Source organism: Lipotes vexillifer, unplaced genomic scaffold (genome assembly GCF_000442215.2).
Source record: "Lipotes vexillifer unplaced genomic scaffold, Lipotes_vexillifer_v1.1 scaffold783, whole genome shotgun sequence".
In the NCBI taxonomy this organism is placed as follows: domain Eukaryota; kingdom Metazoa; phylum Chordata; class Mammalia; order Artiodactyla; family Lipotidae; genus Lipotes; species Lipotes vexillifer.
The window spans coordinates 251,453-265,807 of record NW_006793239.1 but is presented as its reverse complement, the minus strand read 5'-3'; the positions used below and the strand labels follow the sequence as shown (position 1 = coordinate 265,807).

At 45.0% G+C, this 14,355-nt stretch overlaps 1 protein-coding gene across 1 annotated transcript in view; it reads left to right on the top strand.

Annotated features, from left to right (window-relative positions):
- DNAH3 (dynein axonemal heavy chain 3) overlaps positions 1-14,355 on the top strand; it is a 190,490-nt gene that overhangs the window by 140,425 nt on the left and 35,710 nt on the right. Inside the window, 8 exon segments of the mRNA XM_007466279.1 lie at positions 375-498; positions 580-736; positions 982-1,125; positions 2,092-2,730; positions 3,953-4,146; positions 6,121-6,337; positions 8,626-8,808; positions 13,141-13,339. Coding sequence (XP_007466341.1) covers positions 375-498; positions 580-736; positions 982-1,125; positions 2,092-2,730; positions 3,953-4,146; positions 6,121-6,337; positions 8,626-8,808; positions 13,141-13,339 — 1,857 coding nt within the window.

Genomic DNA, 14,355 nt, shown 5'->3' with positions numbered 1-14,355 from the left:
CCCGTGTCCCCTGCATCGGCAGGCGGACTCTCAACCACTGCGCCACCAGGGAAGCCCTGCCTTTACCTTTTAACAACCTTGAGCACTGGACTAGCACTATTACCAGAACTTCTGCAATCATGGAGACGTTCTGTATCTGTACTGTGCAATGCAACAGCCACTAGTCACATGTTATCCTTGAGTAGTTGAAATGTGGCTAGTGAGACTGAGGAAATAAATTTTAATGTTATTTAACTTTCATAAGGCTGCCATAATGGACAGCACAGCTCTAGAACATTGAGGCAGAGGGAAAACTCTTCTGTATCTCAGGATCTCTAGGCCCAGGAGGTAAGTGTGAGAATATATGCACACTCACACCTGTGCATGTTTTCCAGGACGATTCACTCGCCATCTGAATATCATTTCCATCAATGCCTTTGAGGATGAAATTTTAACCAAGATTTTCAGTTCAATCTCTGACTGGCACTTTGGAAAAGGGTTTGATGTGATGTTCTTAAGGTAAGAGGTTCCTGTGTTATTGGCCTGGGGCCCTCACTTCTGGCCCCTCTTTAACTGGTCTGCCCTCTCCTTCCTCCCAAGGTATGGAAAGTTGCTGGTACAAGCTACAATGACAATTTATAAAGCTGCAGTGGAGAATTTCTTGCCAACTCCCTCCAAGTCACACTATGTCTTTAACCTGCGGGACTTCTCACGGGTGATCCAAGGGGTATTGCTCTGCCCTCACACCCACCTACAGGTCAGCCGCTATCATTTCTGTTATCAAGTTCATTCAGTGATATCCTTGGCTACATGGACTATACAATGATAAGAGTAATATCTAACTTCTGTCAAGCATTTAATCTATGCTAAGCTTTGTGCTAAGTATTTTGTAAGCATTATCTCATTAAAGCCCCATATCGACCCCAGGATTTAGAAACTATTTGAGAACTACCACCTCAGTCACCACCTGCCATTTATTCAAATAATTAACTGGATTTTCAGGATGTAGAAAAATTTATCCGGCTTTGGATCCATGAGGTTTACCGGGTCTTCTATGACCGTCTGATTGATCATGAGGACAGACAGGTCTTTTTCAACATGGTGAGGGAAACCACCTCCAATTGCTTCAAGCAGTCTATGGAAAAGGTAAGCCAGACCCTGTGATCATTTGGCCTCAGAAATTGCCCCCAAATATTTGAAGACGCTAGTCTCAGATTTCAGATTGTCTTCCTACTAGAGACTTACGGCTCCACTTTCTGAATCTCAAGAAACAGTGTATTGAGCCAACTAATCACTCAATTTGGTGATATAATAGTTGGCCCAATTTCACTTCACTTCCCTGGTAACATATAAGTTTGGATACATTCAAACTTATGGTTTATGATATGATGTTATTGTTTATGATTAATGTAAAATGCATTTGCCAGGTCAGTTAATTTGTGAGTTGAGAAATAAATACACCATGAATTTTCATGGTTTGATTGATGCCTTGGTAAAGCCCGAGTGAAAGATTGTCATGGTTTCCCATTTGTAAATATTTTCTCTTTTCTATTTTGATATAAGAAGAGTTTTAAGCCCATGTATTTGCATCATCTAGTTCTACCTCTATTCTTAAGAAGCTACGATTTCTCCATAGAAAAAATTGCAAGTGTTTCATGTTGCATCCAGAGGCCAAGTGCAGAAGCACTGCCAGTTTTTAATATCAGGAAGAAGAGGCATCTAAAACATTTCTACTCTAGGTACAGAGTGGGGACCAAGGAAATGCCTGCACTTCTGTTTGGTGAAGGAGCAAGTACATTAAAAATGATGCCATCTTTCGACTACCTCCTCTTGGGATCTTACAATCTAACCACCAATGTTTTAATCACTAAGCAAACAGATTGACCCTTGCTTTCACACTCTTTTCTCAAATGTCCTTTCATCATAGTCTTTACAACCACGAGATCCACATATTTTGTTTAAAGAAAAAAAAAAAAATGTTGATGAACCATGACTTTGAAGAATGCTCAGAGGAAACAAATACATCCCCTGCTCCCTCCCTCTACACCTCCCAGTACCCTGGTGGCTGGGGCTACTGACTGAATGCCTAGCTGAGACTTACCTTTCCCACAGGTCCTCATCCACCTGTCACCCACTGGAAAGATAGTTGATGATAATATCCGTAGCCTCTTCTTTGGAGATTTCTTCAAGCCAGAAAGTGACAAAAAAATCTATGATGAGATCACTGACTTAAAACAGCTCAAAGTGGTCATGGAGTATTACCTGGAAGAGTTCAACAGCATCAGCAAGGCCCCCATGTCCTTGGTCATGTTCAGGTTCACCATCGAGCACATCTCCAGGATATGCAGGGTCCTGAAGCAGGACAAAGGCCACTTGCTCCTGGTGGGCATTGGGGGCAGTGGGCGGCAGAGTGCCAGCAAACTGTCCACATTCATGAACTCATATGAGCTGTACCAGATCGAGATCACTAAGAGCTACTCAGGCAATGACTGGCGAGAGGACCTGAAGAAGATCATGCTACAGGTCGCTGTGGCCTCCAGGAGTACTGTGTTCCTCCTCACCGATAACCAGGTCAAGGACGAGTCATTCATTGAGGACATCAACATGCTTCTGAACACGGGAGACGTGCCCAACATCTTCCCCGCTGACGAGAAGGCTGACCTTGTGGAGAAGATGCAAATGGCAGCAAGGACAGAAGGCAAGAAGATGGAAGCCACTCCTCTTTCTATGTATAACTTCTTTATTGAGAGAGTGAAAAACAACCTTCACATTGTCCTTGGTAAGAAGAAGCAAATTCAGTTTGCCCTTTTCCTCTGGGTATTTCAGGATCTCCTATGCCTGAAGTCCGTTCCTCTTACAGTGGTGCCAGGAATGATCCAGCCAAGGCACTCACTCGCCCATGGGTCAGTGCCTAGAATTCCTTTGGAAACTTCCACTGTCCTGAACAACTGTTTTAAACCTGTTCCACTCTCCTCAGTTCTCTGAATTCTCCTCTGAACCCTCTCCTTCCTTTTAGTACCTTACCCGGCAACCTCACAGAACAGCACCTGGAGTTCTTCTCTCTATGAACGATACCTCCAATCTATCCAGAAACTTAGGGGTCGTGTTTAATACTTCTCTCTTGTTACCATGTCCTGTCAATTTTTGCCTTCTCTCTCGCATATCTACCCACTTATCTCTATCTCTGCCACCTACATATTAGCTAAGCCGCTATCATCTCACCCAGACCTCACCTCTACAGCCTTCTAACTGTTCTGTGTCTGCTCTGTCCATTCCAGACCTTTATGTTCCACTGAGTCAGGATGGGGATTTTTTTTTCATGTATTACAAATGTGATCATTGTATATTTACACACATACACAAATTAAAACACCTAAATTGCTTTCTATTCAGATAAAGACCAAAATTCCTAACCTATAGTCTTATAAGGCAACCTGCCAGGCTGTCCCCTGCATCCTCTCCACTCTCATCTCCAACTAAGCTTCCCCTTCTCTCTTTTTTAGCCACGCTGACTTCCTCACACTTCCACCTGTGCATTATGCTTCCTCCCACCACACTGGGTCTAAATAAACAGTGAACGGAATTTGGAGCATAGAATCCGACCTTTGTGGTTGGATGGGGATGGGGTCAGAAACAAGCTGATGGCCCCACAGCTCCCTTACGTCTGTGAGTCAGAACAAACAGAGCACGTGGGTCAAAGGGCTCAAGCCACTCTGGCTGTGTGACCCTAAGGATCTGGAAGGGACAATGTGGATACTGGAGATGAGCCAGAAGGTATTGTAATAAATGGAATTCCAATCACAAAGTTTCCTGAAAATATCCCATGATTCCCCTGTGCTTCCCAGGCACTCATCCTGACTATTCCCAATCACACCCTGGAATGCCAATATAGGAAACATGACTGCTCCCTTACCCCACCAGAATCCTTGGAAAGACCTGCCTGTCCCTTTCAGCCTCCTTGACTTGGAGAAAGAGAACTAACGAAGTCTACTTTTCATTAGCCATGAGTCCGATTGGGGACGCCTTCCGGAACCACCTGCGGATGTTCCCTTCCCTGATCAATTGCTGCACAATTGACTGGTTCCAGTCTTGGCCCACAGATGCCCTGGAAATGGTAGCCAACACATTTCTAGAAGATGTGGAGCTCGATGACAATACTCGGATAGAGTAAGTGTTAGCTGCATTTTAGTACGGCAACCAAATATTTCAAATGAAAATCTAGATATTGGCTCTATTCTTGTTAATGTCTCAAAACTTATCATTTTATGTATAGAAAATGTCTTAATATTTTAAAATCACATTTAGATATTTAATAAAACACCTTTGCTGAAAAAGAATAACATTTCATTGTTCAGAATTGTCCTAGGGATGCACTGTTGTCATAGCTATGAGAACCTGGATATAATACTATTGCTATTTCAATAGTCTTAGAGCATGCATTCTCAAGAGGGGTGATATTGCTGCCAAGCGGATGAAAACTGGTTCTTGTGAGGATTTTTTGTTATGAAAATAACTTACTCTTTTTTTGTATAAAGCACAGATATACAAACGAAAAAAAAAAACACTGAATTTTGGCTACAGTAAGAGAAGGGTTAAGACTGTTGACCACTCTAGGTGTCCCATGAAGGCAGGGGTCATATCACCTTCTTGTATACTTCTGTATCCTTAGTGCCTAGCAAGTGCCTGGTACATAGTAGGTTCAATTACTGCTTATTAAATGAATGAATAGAAAATGAAGAAATAGGTAGCGGTCAGAATATTCATGGCTTTTAAGAACTTTGAACTTTGCTCTCTAGGCCAGAAGACCCTTAACCTGGGTCCATAGGCTCATGAACAGAATTCAGAGGGACAGTGAACGTGAGTGGGGAAAAAGTACATCTTCATTTTCACTGACATCTAACTGATACTTTGCATTTTTTTCAATGAATGTAGGCAATAAACCCCAGTAGGATTGTGTGACTTTGTTACCAGTAGGAATCATGGTTATTTTCATAACTCATTCAGTCATTACAGATGCCCCAAATATATCATTTCCTTCAAAATGATGGTAGTTGTTAGATCTGCTGTCCAATCTTACTATTTAATGCCACAGTCGGCAAATGATGATCCATGGACCAAGTCTAGTTCACAGCCTATTTTCGTAAATAATGTTTTATTGGGAAACAGCCATGCACACTACAGTGGCAGAGTTGAATAGTTGCTCTTGAGACCATGTGGCTCACAAGGCCTAAATTTTTTTTTTTTTTTAAATTTCTGGCTGCGTCAGGTCTTAGTTGCGGCATTGTGGGATCTTGGTTGGGGCATGCGGCATCTTGGTTGGGGCATGCGGGATCTTTCGTTGCATCGCACGGGCTCTTTGTTGTGGCGCACAGGCTTCTCTCTAATTGTGGCGTGCAGGTTTTCTCTCTCTAGTTGTGGTGCACAGGTTCCAGGGTGCATGGGCTCTGTAGTTTTGGCATGCGGTTCCAGAGCACATGGGCTCTGTAGTTTGTGGTACACAGGCTCTCTAGGTGAGGCGCGTGAGCTCAGTAGTTGTGGTGTGGGCTTAGTTGCCCCGCGGCATGTGGGATCTTAGTTCCCTGACCAGGGATCAAACCCACGTCCCCTGCATTGGAAGGTGGATTCTTTACCACTGGACCACCAGGGAACTTGTCCCACAAAGCCTAAAATATTTACTATCTGGTCCTTACCAGGAAGAGTCTGCTGATCCCTGATTTAATGCATAAATAAAAGCACACATATTACTATATCATAAATTTGGGTTTTAAAATATTTTGAAAACTCTTTCAACATAATTGGTTTCCTTTGTAACCCTCTATATATTATTTTATGCATTTTAAAACATTTTTCTGCAAAGTCCAGAGTCTTCACCAGACTGACAAAGGTTAAGAACTCCAGCTTAAGCCCTGGTGAGTCACAAAAATGATTAAAGATAGAAATTACCTAATCAAAGATCATTCTAGTAAGAATATATACTTCCCCAATCATTCTCGAGGCTCTGTTGACATGCTTCACAGAATTTGGGATTCTAGTGGGCCATAGTGAGTGGCTTTCTCACATCCTCACATCTGTGAACCGAGGCTGTACTGGATCTCTCTGGAGCAAGTTGGGCCTGCCTAACCACCTTTGTGTCCTCAGCAGGGTCATCTCCATGTGCAAATATTTCCAGGAGAGTGCGAAAAAGCTGTCGCTTGATTATTACAACACACTTCGCAGACACAACTACGTTACCCCCACCTCCTACCTCGAATTGATCCTAACCTTCAAGACGCTCCTGAATAGGAAGAGGCAAGAGGTGGCTATGATGAGGAACCGCTACCTGACAGGCCTGCAGAAACTTGAATTTGCCGCTTCACAGGTGAGCACTGCCAAAATAGTACAGGGACAAAGGGGTCCAAGACTGATAGGATGCGGTAAAGCACTTGTTCAGGTGCAGAAGTCAAGAGAGCACCAAATAAAATAAAGACACAGCCTCTGACCCTGTGCTCGCAGAACTCACCTCACTTGCTTGGCCTAAACCCAGCCCCGTCTGTCTTTAAGATTTTGATGTTTTGTTCATCATGGATCTTTTTGAACTAATTTTAACTTTTTACAACATTACAGTAAAATACTGTTTATCTTGAATACTGAGGTTTTTGGAGCCCCCTTAAATTTCGTGCCCAAGGCAAGTGCCTTACTCACCTCACCCTTGCCCCAGCCCTGGATACTCTCATGGGGAACTGGGCAGAATAAGGCAGTGGTTAACGAGCAGGGCCTGGACTCAAATTCCAGCTTTATAACTTATCAGCTATGGAACCTTGATGATGTTATTTCACCTCTTAGGGCCTTAGTTTCCTCTTCTATAAAAAGAGGTGATAATAACAGTCTTCACTTCATAGGGCTGTTATGAAGATCAAATCAGCTGACACAAGTGTAACCCTTAGCAAAATGCCTGGCATATAAATTAGTAATTGATTTGTGCTTGAGCCACTTGACAAAACCATATTAAGACATGGATTTTCAGCACCAATAAAGAACTAAGGAAGGGATATATGTATATGTATAACTGATTCACTTCGCTATAAAGCAGAAACTAACACACCATTGTAAAGCATTTATACTCCGATAAAAACGTTAAAAAAAAAAAAAAAAAGAACTCAGGCAACTGAATGGTTTGCAGTAGGTTGACCTGTCACTGAGCATAGCAGACCCACCAACATGCAGCACAGGGATGGGAAAGAACATCAGGGGTGCCTCTGTTGCTCTGTTGCTGGGTCCAATTCAGGGTCCTTAGCTTTTAGAGAGATGTTGAAAATTGGAGTCTATCCAGACAAGGGTGAGCAAACTGTGTTGAGCAGCAAAATGACCTGAGACAGTCTAGACCAGTAAAGAGAATGTGGTGCCAGTTAACATTACTTGAGCCCTACCACGTGCCTGGTGCTGTATATAAGGAAAGTACTGTTATCACCACATTACACACAAAGAGACCAAGGACCCAGAGAGGCCAGGCAACATGCCCACGATCACACAGCTTCATGAGTAGCTGGTGCAAGTTGTGAGGCCAAAACTGAAACTTAGGTCTGCATGACTGCAGCATCTGTGTTCCTAATCAGGCCAGCATGCTATGCTTCTTCTCTCATGTGGGCTTTCTGTGGACAGTGGGTTCAAGGTTATGAAACTCTCTTCAGATAAGCATCTGAGCTGCCTTAGAAGGCAGAATCAGAACCAGTGGGGAAAAACTGCCTGGGGGTAAATTCCAGCTCCTTATCAGGAAATCTAATGTGTTCAGCTGCCTGAAAAATGGCCCAGCTCCCCTGAGAGGTGGCGAGCTCCCCACCATTAGGAGTGTTCAAACAGTGGCCAGAAAACTACCTGGCAGGAACTTTCTAGAGAGCATCAGACTGTTGGGAAAAAATGGCCTTGAAACTTCCTTGTATCCCAGCTCTCTCAGCCATGTATGATTCCTTCACAGCCTAAAAAAATGTAGAGGTTTTTTTCCTCCTAACTTACTTTTGTTCTGTCTTTCGCTGCCCCCAACACTAGAGTGTAGGCTCAATGCAGGAGGAATATCATTTTTTTATTTTATTTTTTGCTGTACGCGGGCCTCTCTCGCTGCCCCCAACACTAGAGTGTAGGCTCAATGCAGGAGGAATATCATTTTTTTATTTTATTTTTTGCTGTACGCGGGCCTCTCACTGTTGTGGCCTCTCCCGTCGCGGAGCACAGGCTCCGGACGCGCAGGCTCAGAGGCCATGGCTCACGGGCCCAGCCGCTCCGTGGCACGTGGGATCTTCCCGGACCGGGGCACAAACCCGTGTCCCCTGCATTGGCAGGCGGACTCTCAACCACTGCGCCACCAGGGAAGCCCCAAGGAATATCTTTTTTCAAGTGTTGTATCTTTTAAAAAATTTTTTGTTTACTGTTATATGTATAGTGCCTACCACAGAGCTTGGTAACTACAACACATAGCATGAACTCAGTAACAAAATATTGAAAGATCAAAGAGAGAAACTCCAGCCAACAAATATGTACCCAGTACCATTAAAATCATTAGTATTTTCTGCGTGTATCATAGGTTAGAGAATCGTTTCAACTTTTGCCAGCCATGCCATTTTCGGCATTGACATAGCTGACCCTGCACCCCTCCCCCCTTCCTCTCCTTGTTAGGTGGCCGTCATGCAAGTAGAACTGACTGCCCTCCAACCCCAACTCATTCAGACCTCTGAGGAGACCGCTAAGATGATGGTGAAAATTGAAGGGGAGACGCGAGAAGCCGATGCCAAGAAACTTCTGGTGCAAGCCGATGAAGAAGAAGCCAATGCTGCTGCCGCCACTGCTCAAGGAATCAAGGTATAAACTGCTGAGAGAAGAAAGGGAATCAGCATTTTCAGGGTTCATCTATTATCTCACTAGAGCCTAACAAAGTCTGCAGAATATGCATGGTCATGCCCATCTTGCAGAGGAAAAATGTAAGGCTTGAAAGGATGCTTTCCCAGCATCACATAGCTAGCAAATGACACCTGGCTCTCTCCAGGAAGCATTATTGCTTTACATATACTCTCCATCTCACTCAGAGTCAAGTCCTATAAGCCCCAACGAGATCTAACCTTATCTCTTATTACCTTCCCCTCATTGACTCTTCTGGCCACACCAGCCTCCTAGCTATTCCCCAAACAAACACAAGGCATGTTCCCATCCCAGGGCCCTTGCACTGGCTGTTCCCTCTGGCTATCTCCTTCACCTCAATCATGTTTTTGCTCAAATGTGGCTGGCATGTCATAGGTGTGGAGTAAATATTTGTCAAATGACAGATTGTTGAATCTAGAGGACCCCATTTGAAGGTAATTCTTATACCAAAGAACAGTCCTGGGAAGGGCTTCACCTATATTCAGATAATAGAAGAAAATCTGATTAATGTTCATGTTATATATTTCCCCAAGCACTTTCAAGTATACGGTTCCATTATCACAATGACTTTGGACTTACTAATGACAGCCATCAATGTCTAGAAGTCAACAACACTGAGGTTCAGTGGTAAATTGACTTTGCAGAGCCGCACAGCTAATTGGTAGGATCAGACTCCAAGGCTCTTGGCACTTAGCTGAAGATGCTTGTCCCTGTGTCTCCACTTAGCAGTTAGAAATTTCTTCTGACCATTCTTCAAACAAGAGCTTGCTTCCAAATAAAATGGTTTACTTACATTGGTCGATTCTTTTTAAGCTAATGGATCATTTCTTTCCCCCGTAACAAGGATAATAAATGATGTCAGGAGTACTGCAGAGTTGATTACATTTCATCCACAAGCACTGTGCTTCACACGCCTCAAACAGCCCTGCTGCTCTGTGCACTGCTAAGCCACAGAGGTCATTTTTATTTTATTTTTGGGGGTGTTTTTTGGGGGGGCCTGTGTCAGGTCTTAGTTGTGGCCCACACGCGGGATCTTCATTGTGCAGTGTGTGGGCTCCAGAGCGTGTGGACTCACGCACTTCTCTCTAGTTGTGGCTGGCGAGCTCAGTAGCTGCGGCGTGCGGGCTTTGTTGCCCCACTCTGCGGCATGTGAGATCTTAGCTTCCCGACCAGGGATCGAACCTGCACCCCCTGCATTGTAAGGCGGATTCTCAACAACTGGATCACCAGAGAAGTCCCCACAGAAGTCTTTTTCTTTTTGCCGTATGTGGGCCTCTCACTGTTGTGGCCTCTCCCGTTGCGGAGCACAGGCTCCGGATGAGCAGGCTCAACGGCCATGGCTCACGGGCCCAGCCGCTCCGCGGCATGTGGGATCTTCCTGGACCGGGGTATGAACCCATGTCCCCTGCATCAGCAGGCGGACTCTCAACCACTGTGCCACCAGGGAAGCCCCAGAAGTCATTTTTAATTATAATTTTTTTAATCATAGAAACAAATGGTGTCATAACACGTACAAAAGAATTTTTAAGAGCTCAACTTTAACACCTTTCCAATTTTCCAAGTTTTCCTCTAGTTCCTGTCTATACACGTGGATAGTTTTGGTATTGCAATCATAGCATAATTGTGATTTGCTTTATGCTTTTTAATTTCCTTAACAGCTTATCACAAATATTTTTCCAAAATGTCATATAATCATTTTAATGACCATTTTAAGTAGGTGCTTCACCTATCAAGTAGCCATTCCCCTATTGGGCGTTGAAGTCTGTTCCTTCCTGCCTTGTTTTCAGTGTTTCCAGAGTATCAACTGGAATCTCTCAACAGAGCTTTGGAGTTTTAAAAATGCAAATGTCCAGACCCCACCCAGACTGAATGAATCAGAATCTCTGGGTGTGGAGCCTGACCATGAGAATGCCCTAAATGCTCCTCAGTGACTCTGATGCAGAGTCAGGGTTGAGAATCACTGCTAGAGACAATGTTACAATTAGAGGCCTTTTGAGTCACTTAACAAACAAACTTGCTAGAATCCAGGCCTTACCCTTAGGAAAGAAGCAGAGCTACCGGGCCACTGGGAGGCATAATGTGAATGCAGGCCACTAGTTGTCTGGCACATTATAAGAAAGTGACACAGAACTATCAATAATAGGACACCAGGGGCACCTGGGATGGTTGAAATCTACTGAGAATCCAAAATGTAGCTGAGCCAAAACCTGTAGTCTCCTCTGCCACCAAACCCTTTCTGAAGCTGGTCATGAGAAGCAGCAGGGGTCAGCTCTGGTCCTTCCCCTTTTCTTGCACTCTGGTACATATCCTAGGGCTGAAGAAGGGGCAAACTAAATTGCCCCTGGGACTGAGCCATTCTTACCATCCAAAGCAGGACGTTCCATTTTGATACTGGGGACATCTAACGTGGCTCATCTGGGGGTGGGGGTTAATATAAGGAAGCCAAATGAAACCTTGCTATAAATTTATAGGAAAAGCAGAAAACCTAAAATAAAGAATCCATGATATACACATGCGTGTATATATACACACATGCACACACCTGTATGTAAGAAGGTGGAACCTCCTTTATTTTGTTTGCTTATCACAAATAAACGTGCAGGACATAGACTTCGACATGCTGCTTTTAACATTCTCTTTTGAAGTTTCACTTCAGTCATGCCTGTGTGATCAATCCCTGTGCTGGGTGACTAACAGAAAATTCACTGAGTGAAGAGCCAGGGGCCCAGGGTTGGAGCTTGGCTCGTTGACTAACCAGCTTTGTGACCTTGGCTAACTCATTTTACCTCGTTTCATTGTTGTTGTAGGAGGAGGATTTGGTAATTGAACTGCTAAATGCAGTTGTATTTGCAGGGGATTGGGTCCAGCCCTCCCCACCCCCACGGGCCCTGACCCCACAGATACCAAAATCCGCAGATGCTCAAGCCCCTGCAGTCTGCCCTCTGGACCCGTGGTTCCAAATCTACAGGTACAGAGGGCCAACTGTAATCTATGAAATTCTGAAATCTTATAATGTTAATCTTCCCTTTTTTTTTTTTTTTTTTGTGGTACGCGGGCCTCTCACTGTTGTGGCCTCTCCCGTTGCGGAGCACAGGCTCCGGATACGCAGGCTCAGCGGCCATGGCTCATGGGCCCAGCCGCTCTGTGGCACGTGGGATCCTCCCGGACCGGGGCACGAACCCGTGTCCCCTGCATCGGCAGGCGGACTCTCAACCACTGCGCCACCAGGGAAGCCCAATCTTCCCTTTTAAAAAAAAAAAATTGAGATATAATTCACATACCATTAATATTCACCTTTTTAAATCATGCAATTCAGAGGTTTTAGTATATTCACAAAGTTGTACAACAATCACCACTATCTACTTCTAGAACATTTTCATTACCCAAAAAGAAACCTGTACCCATTAGCAGTCACTAGCCATTTCTCCCTCTCCCCAGCCCCTGGCAACCACTAACCTACGTTCTGCCTCTGTGGATTTTCCTTTTACACACATTTCATGTGAATGGAATCATAGAGGAGGTGGCATTTTGTGTCTATCTGGATGCTTTCACTTAGCATAATGTTCTCAAGGTTTATCCGTGTTGTTGCATGAATTGTTACTTCATTTCTTTTTATGGATGAGTAATATTCCATTATATTAGCTTTATTTTCAAATAAAGAAATAATGGGCAAAACATATACAGTCTCCTTTTCCCAGAACTCACTACCCAGCTCTAATCTCTATCCTCATTCCTCCTCCTTAAAGTCTTGCCTTAAACTCCACCCTGTCCCCAGCTCCACCCCTACCCCATCTCTGAGCTACAGTGCATCCCAGACCCTCACCCCATCTCTGACATTCTCCCACCCCCATGCCTTATTCTTCCCCAAACTTGCCCTAATCCCCTTCCCATCTGTCACTCACCCCTAGGCTTCATTCTTTACTTCATCTTCTCAACCCATCCTTGATCAATGGGTATGAGGTCACTGATTGCATATATCTCTTGGGAATTCGTTAAAAACCAAAAGCATGATTTTTTTAAGATCGCAAAACCGGTAAATTCTCAAATGTCCAAGGCATCCAGACCACAGCTCCCAAATGCATGCATGCTTCCCTGCTGCCTGTGAGAGCCACCCTCGCCATGCAAACCTCTGGGAGGGAGCAGTGTCCTGGAAGGACACTGGGGCGGGAGGCACCTCTTCTCACTTCTGCTGCTTCCCCCAGGAGCAGAGCTTGCTTCACCCCCAGTGTGCCAGGCACCAGGCACTCACCTCTTCTGTCTCTGTGCCGCCTGCAGAACGAATGTGAAGGGGATCTGGCAGAGGCGATGCCGGCTCTGGAGGCTGCACTCGCTGCACTGGACACCCTGAACCCAGCAGACATCTCACTGGTGAAGTCGATGCAGAACCCACCAGGTCCTGTCAAGCTGGTCATGGAGAGCATCTGTGTGATGAAGGGGCTGAGACCAGAGAGGAAGCCGGACTCCAGTGGCAGCGGTAACCCCACCCACCCACCCACCCACCGCACCACTCCCGACCCAGCGGCCTGCACGGGCTGTGCTCCCCTGGCAGGAAGGCTGCCAGCACCCCCGCTCATCCGGCCCCAGGCCTGCAGGCAGTATCGTGGTGTCTTGGGGGAAATAAGAAAGGCACCAGGATGCGTGTGCGCTCACTTGTGTTTCTTCACCATCCTCTCTCCTCTCAGTCAGTAAGGAAAATGCAGCCATCTTTGGGGGAAGCCAAGTTCAGTCAAGGCCCCTGTCTACAAATCATTACAAAAATGAAGGTCATAGAGACAAGAGGACTGATAGAGAGCAAGCACACAGAGTTGTGTGTGGGTGAGAGGAAGAGAGAGAAACAGAAAGAGCTAGAGAGAGAAAGATAAAGGAGAAACAGAAAAAGAGACAGACACAGAAAGAGATACCCAGAGGAAAAACAGATAAGAGAATGAGACAGAGACAGAGAGATGGAGAGAAAGAGATAGAGACTGAGAAATAAATGGGGAGAGACCCAGACACCTAGATGCCTTCATATGCATGCACATAGACACGAAGAGATCGTGAACAGGGAGAGGGAGGTTGGGAGGGAAAGAAATCAGGAGGGAGAAAGACAAGGTGGGGAGGTGAATGAGGGAGGGAGAGACTCTTACAATGTCAGATACAGAGACAGAGAAAGATATGGGCGGGAGAGAGAAACAAACAAAAACAGGCAGAGAGACAGAAAAGCTGAAAGTGAGAAATGGAGCCAGAGACCCCCAGAGATACAGAGACAAACGAAAATAGAGAGTGAGTGGGAAGAAAAGAGACCAGAAAGAAGAGAGACAGAGACAGGGAGACAAAGACACACAGAGAGAGAACAGGAGAGGTCTGGGTTGGGGATGGGGTGAGGAGGAACATGAGCTGCTGGTGAAGGATTAGAGGGAGAGAGACAGGGGCAAGGGAGGGAAAGACTGAAACTGATGGGCCTGAGGAAGACAAGGAAACAGAAACTTAGAAGAGGGGAGAAAGGAATAG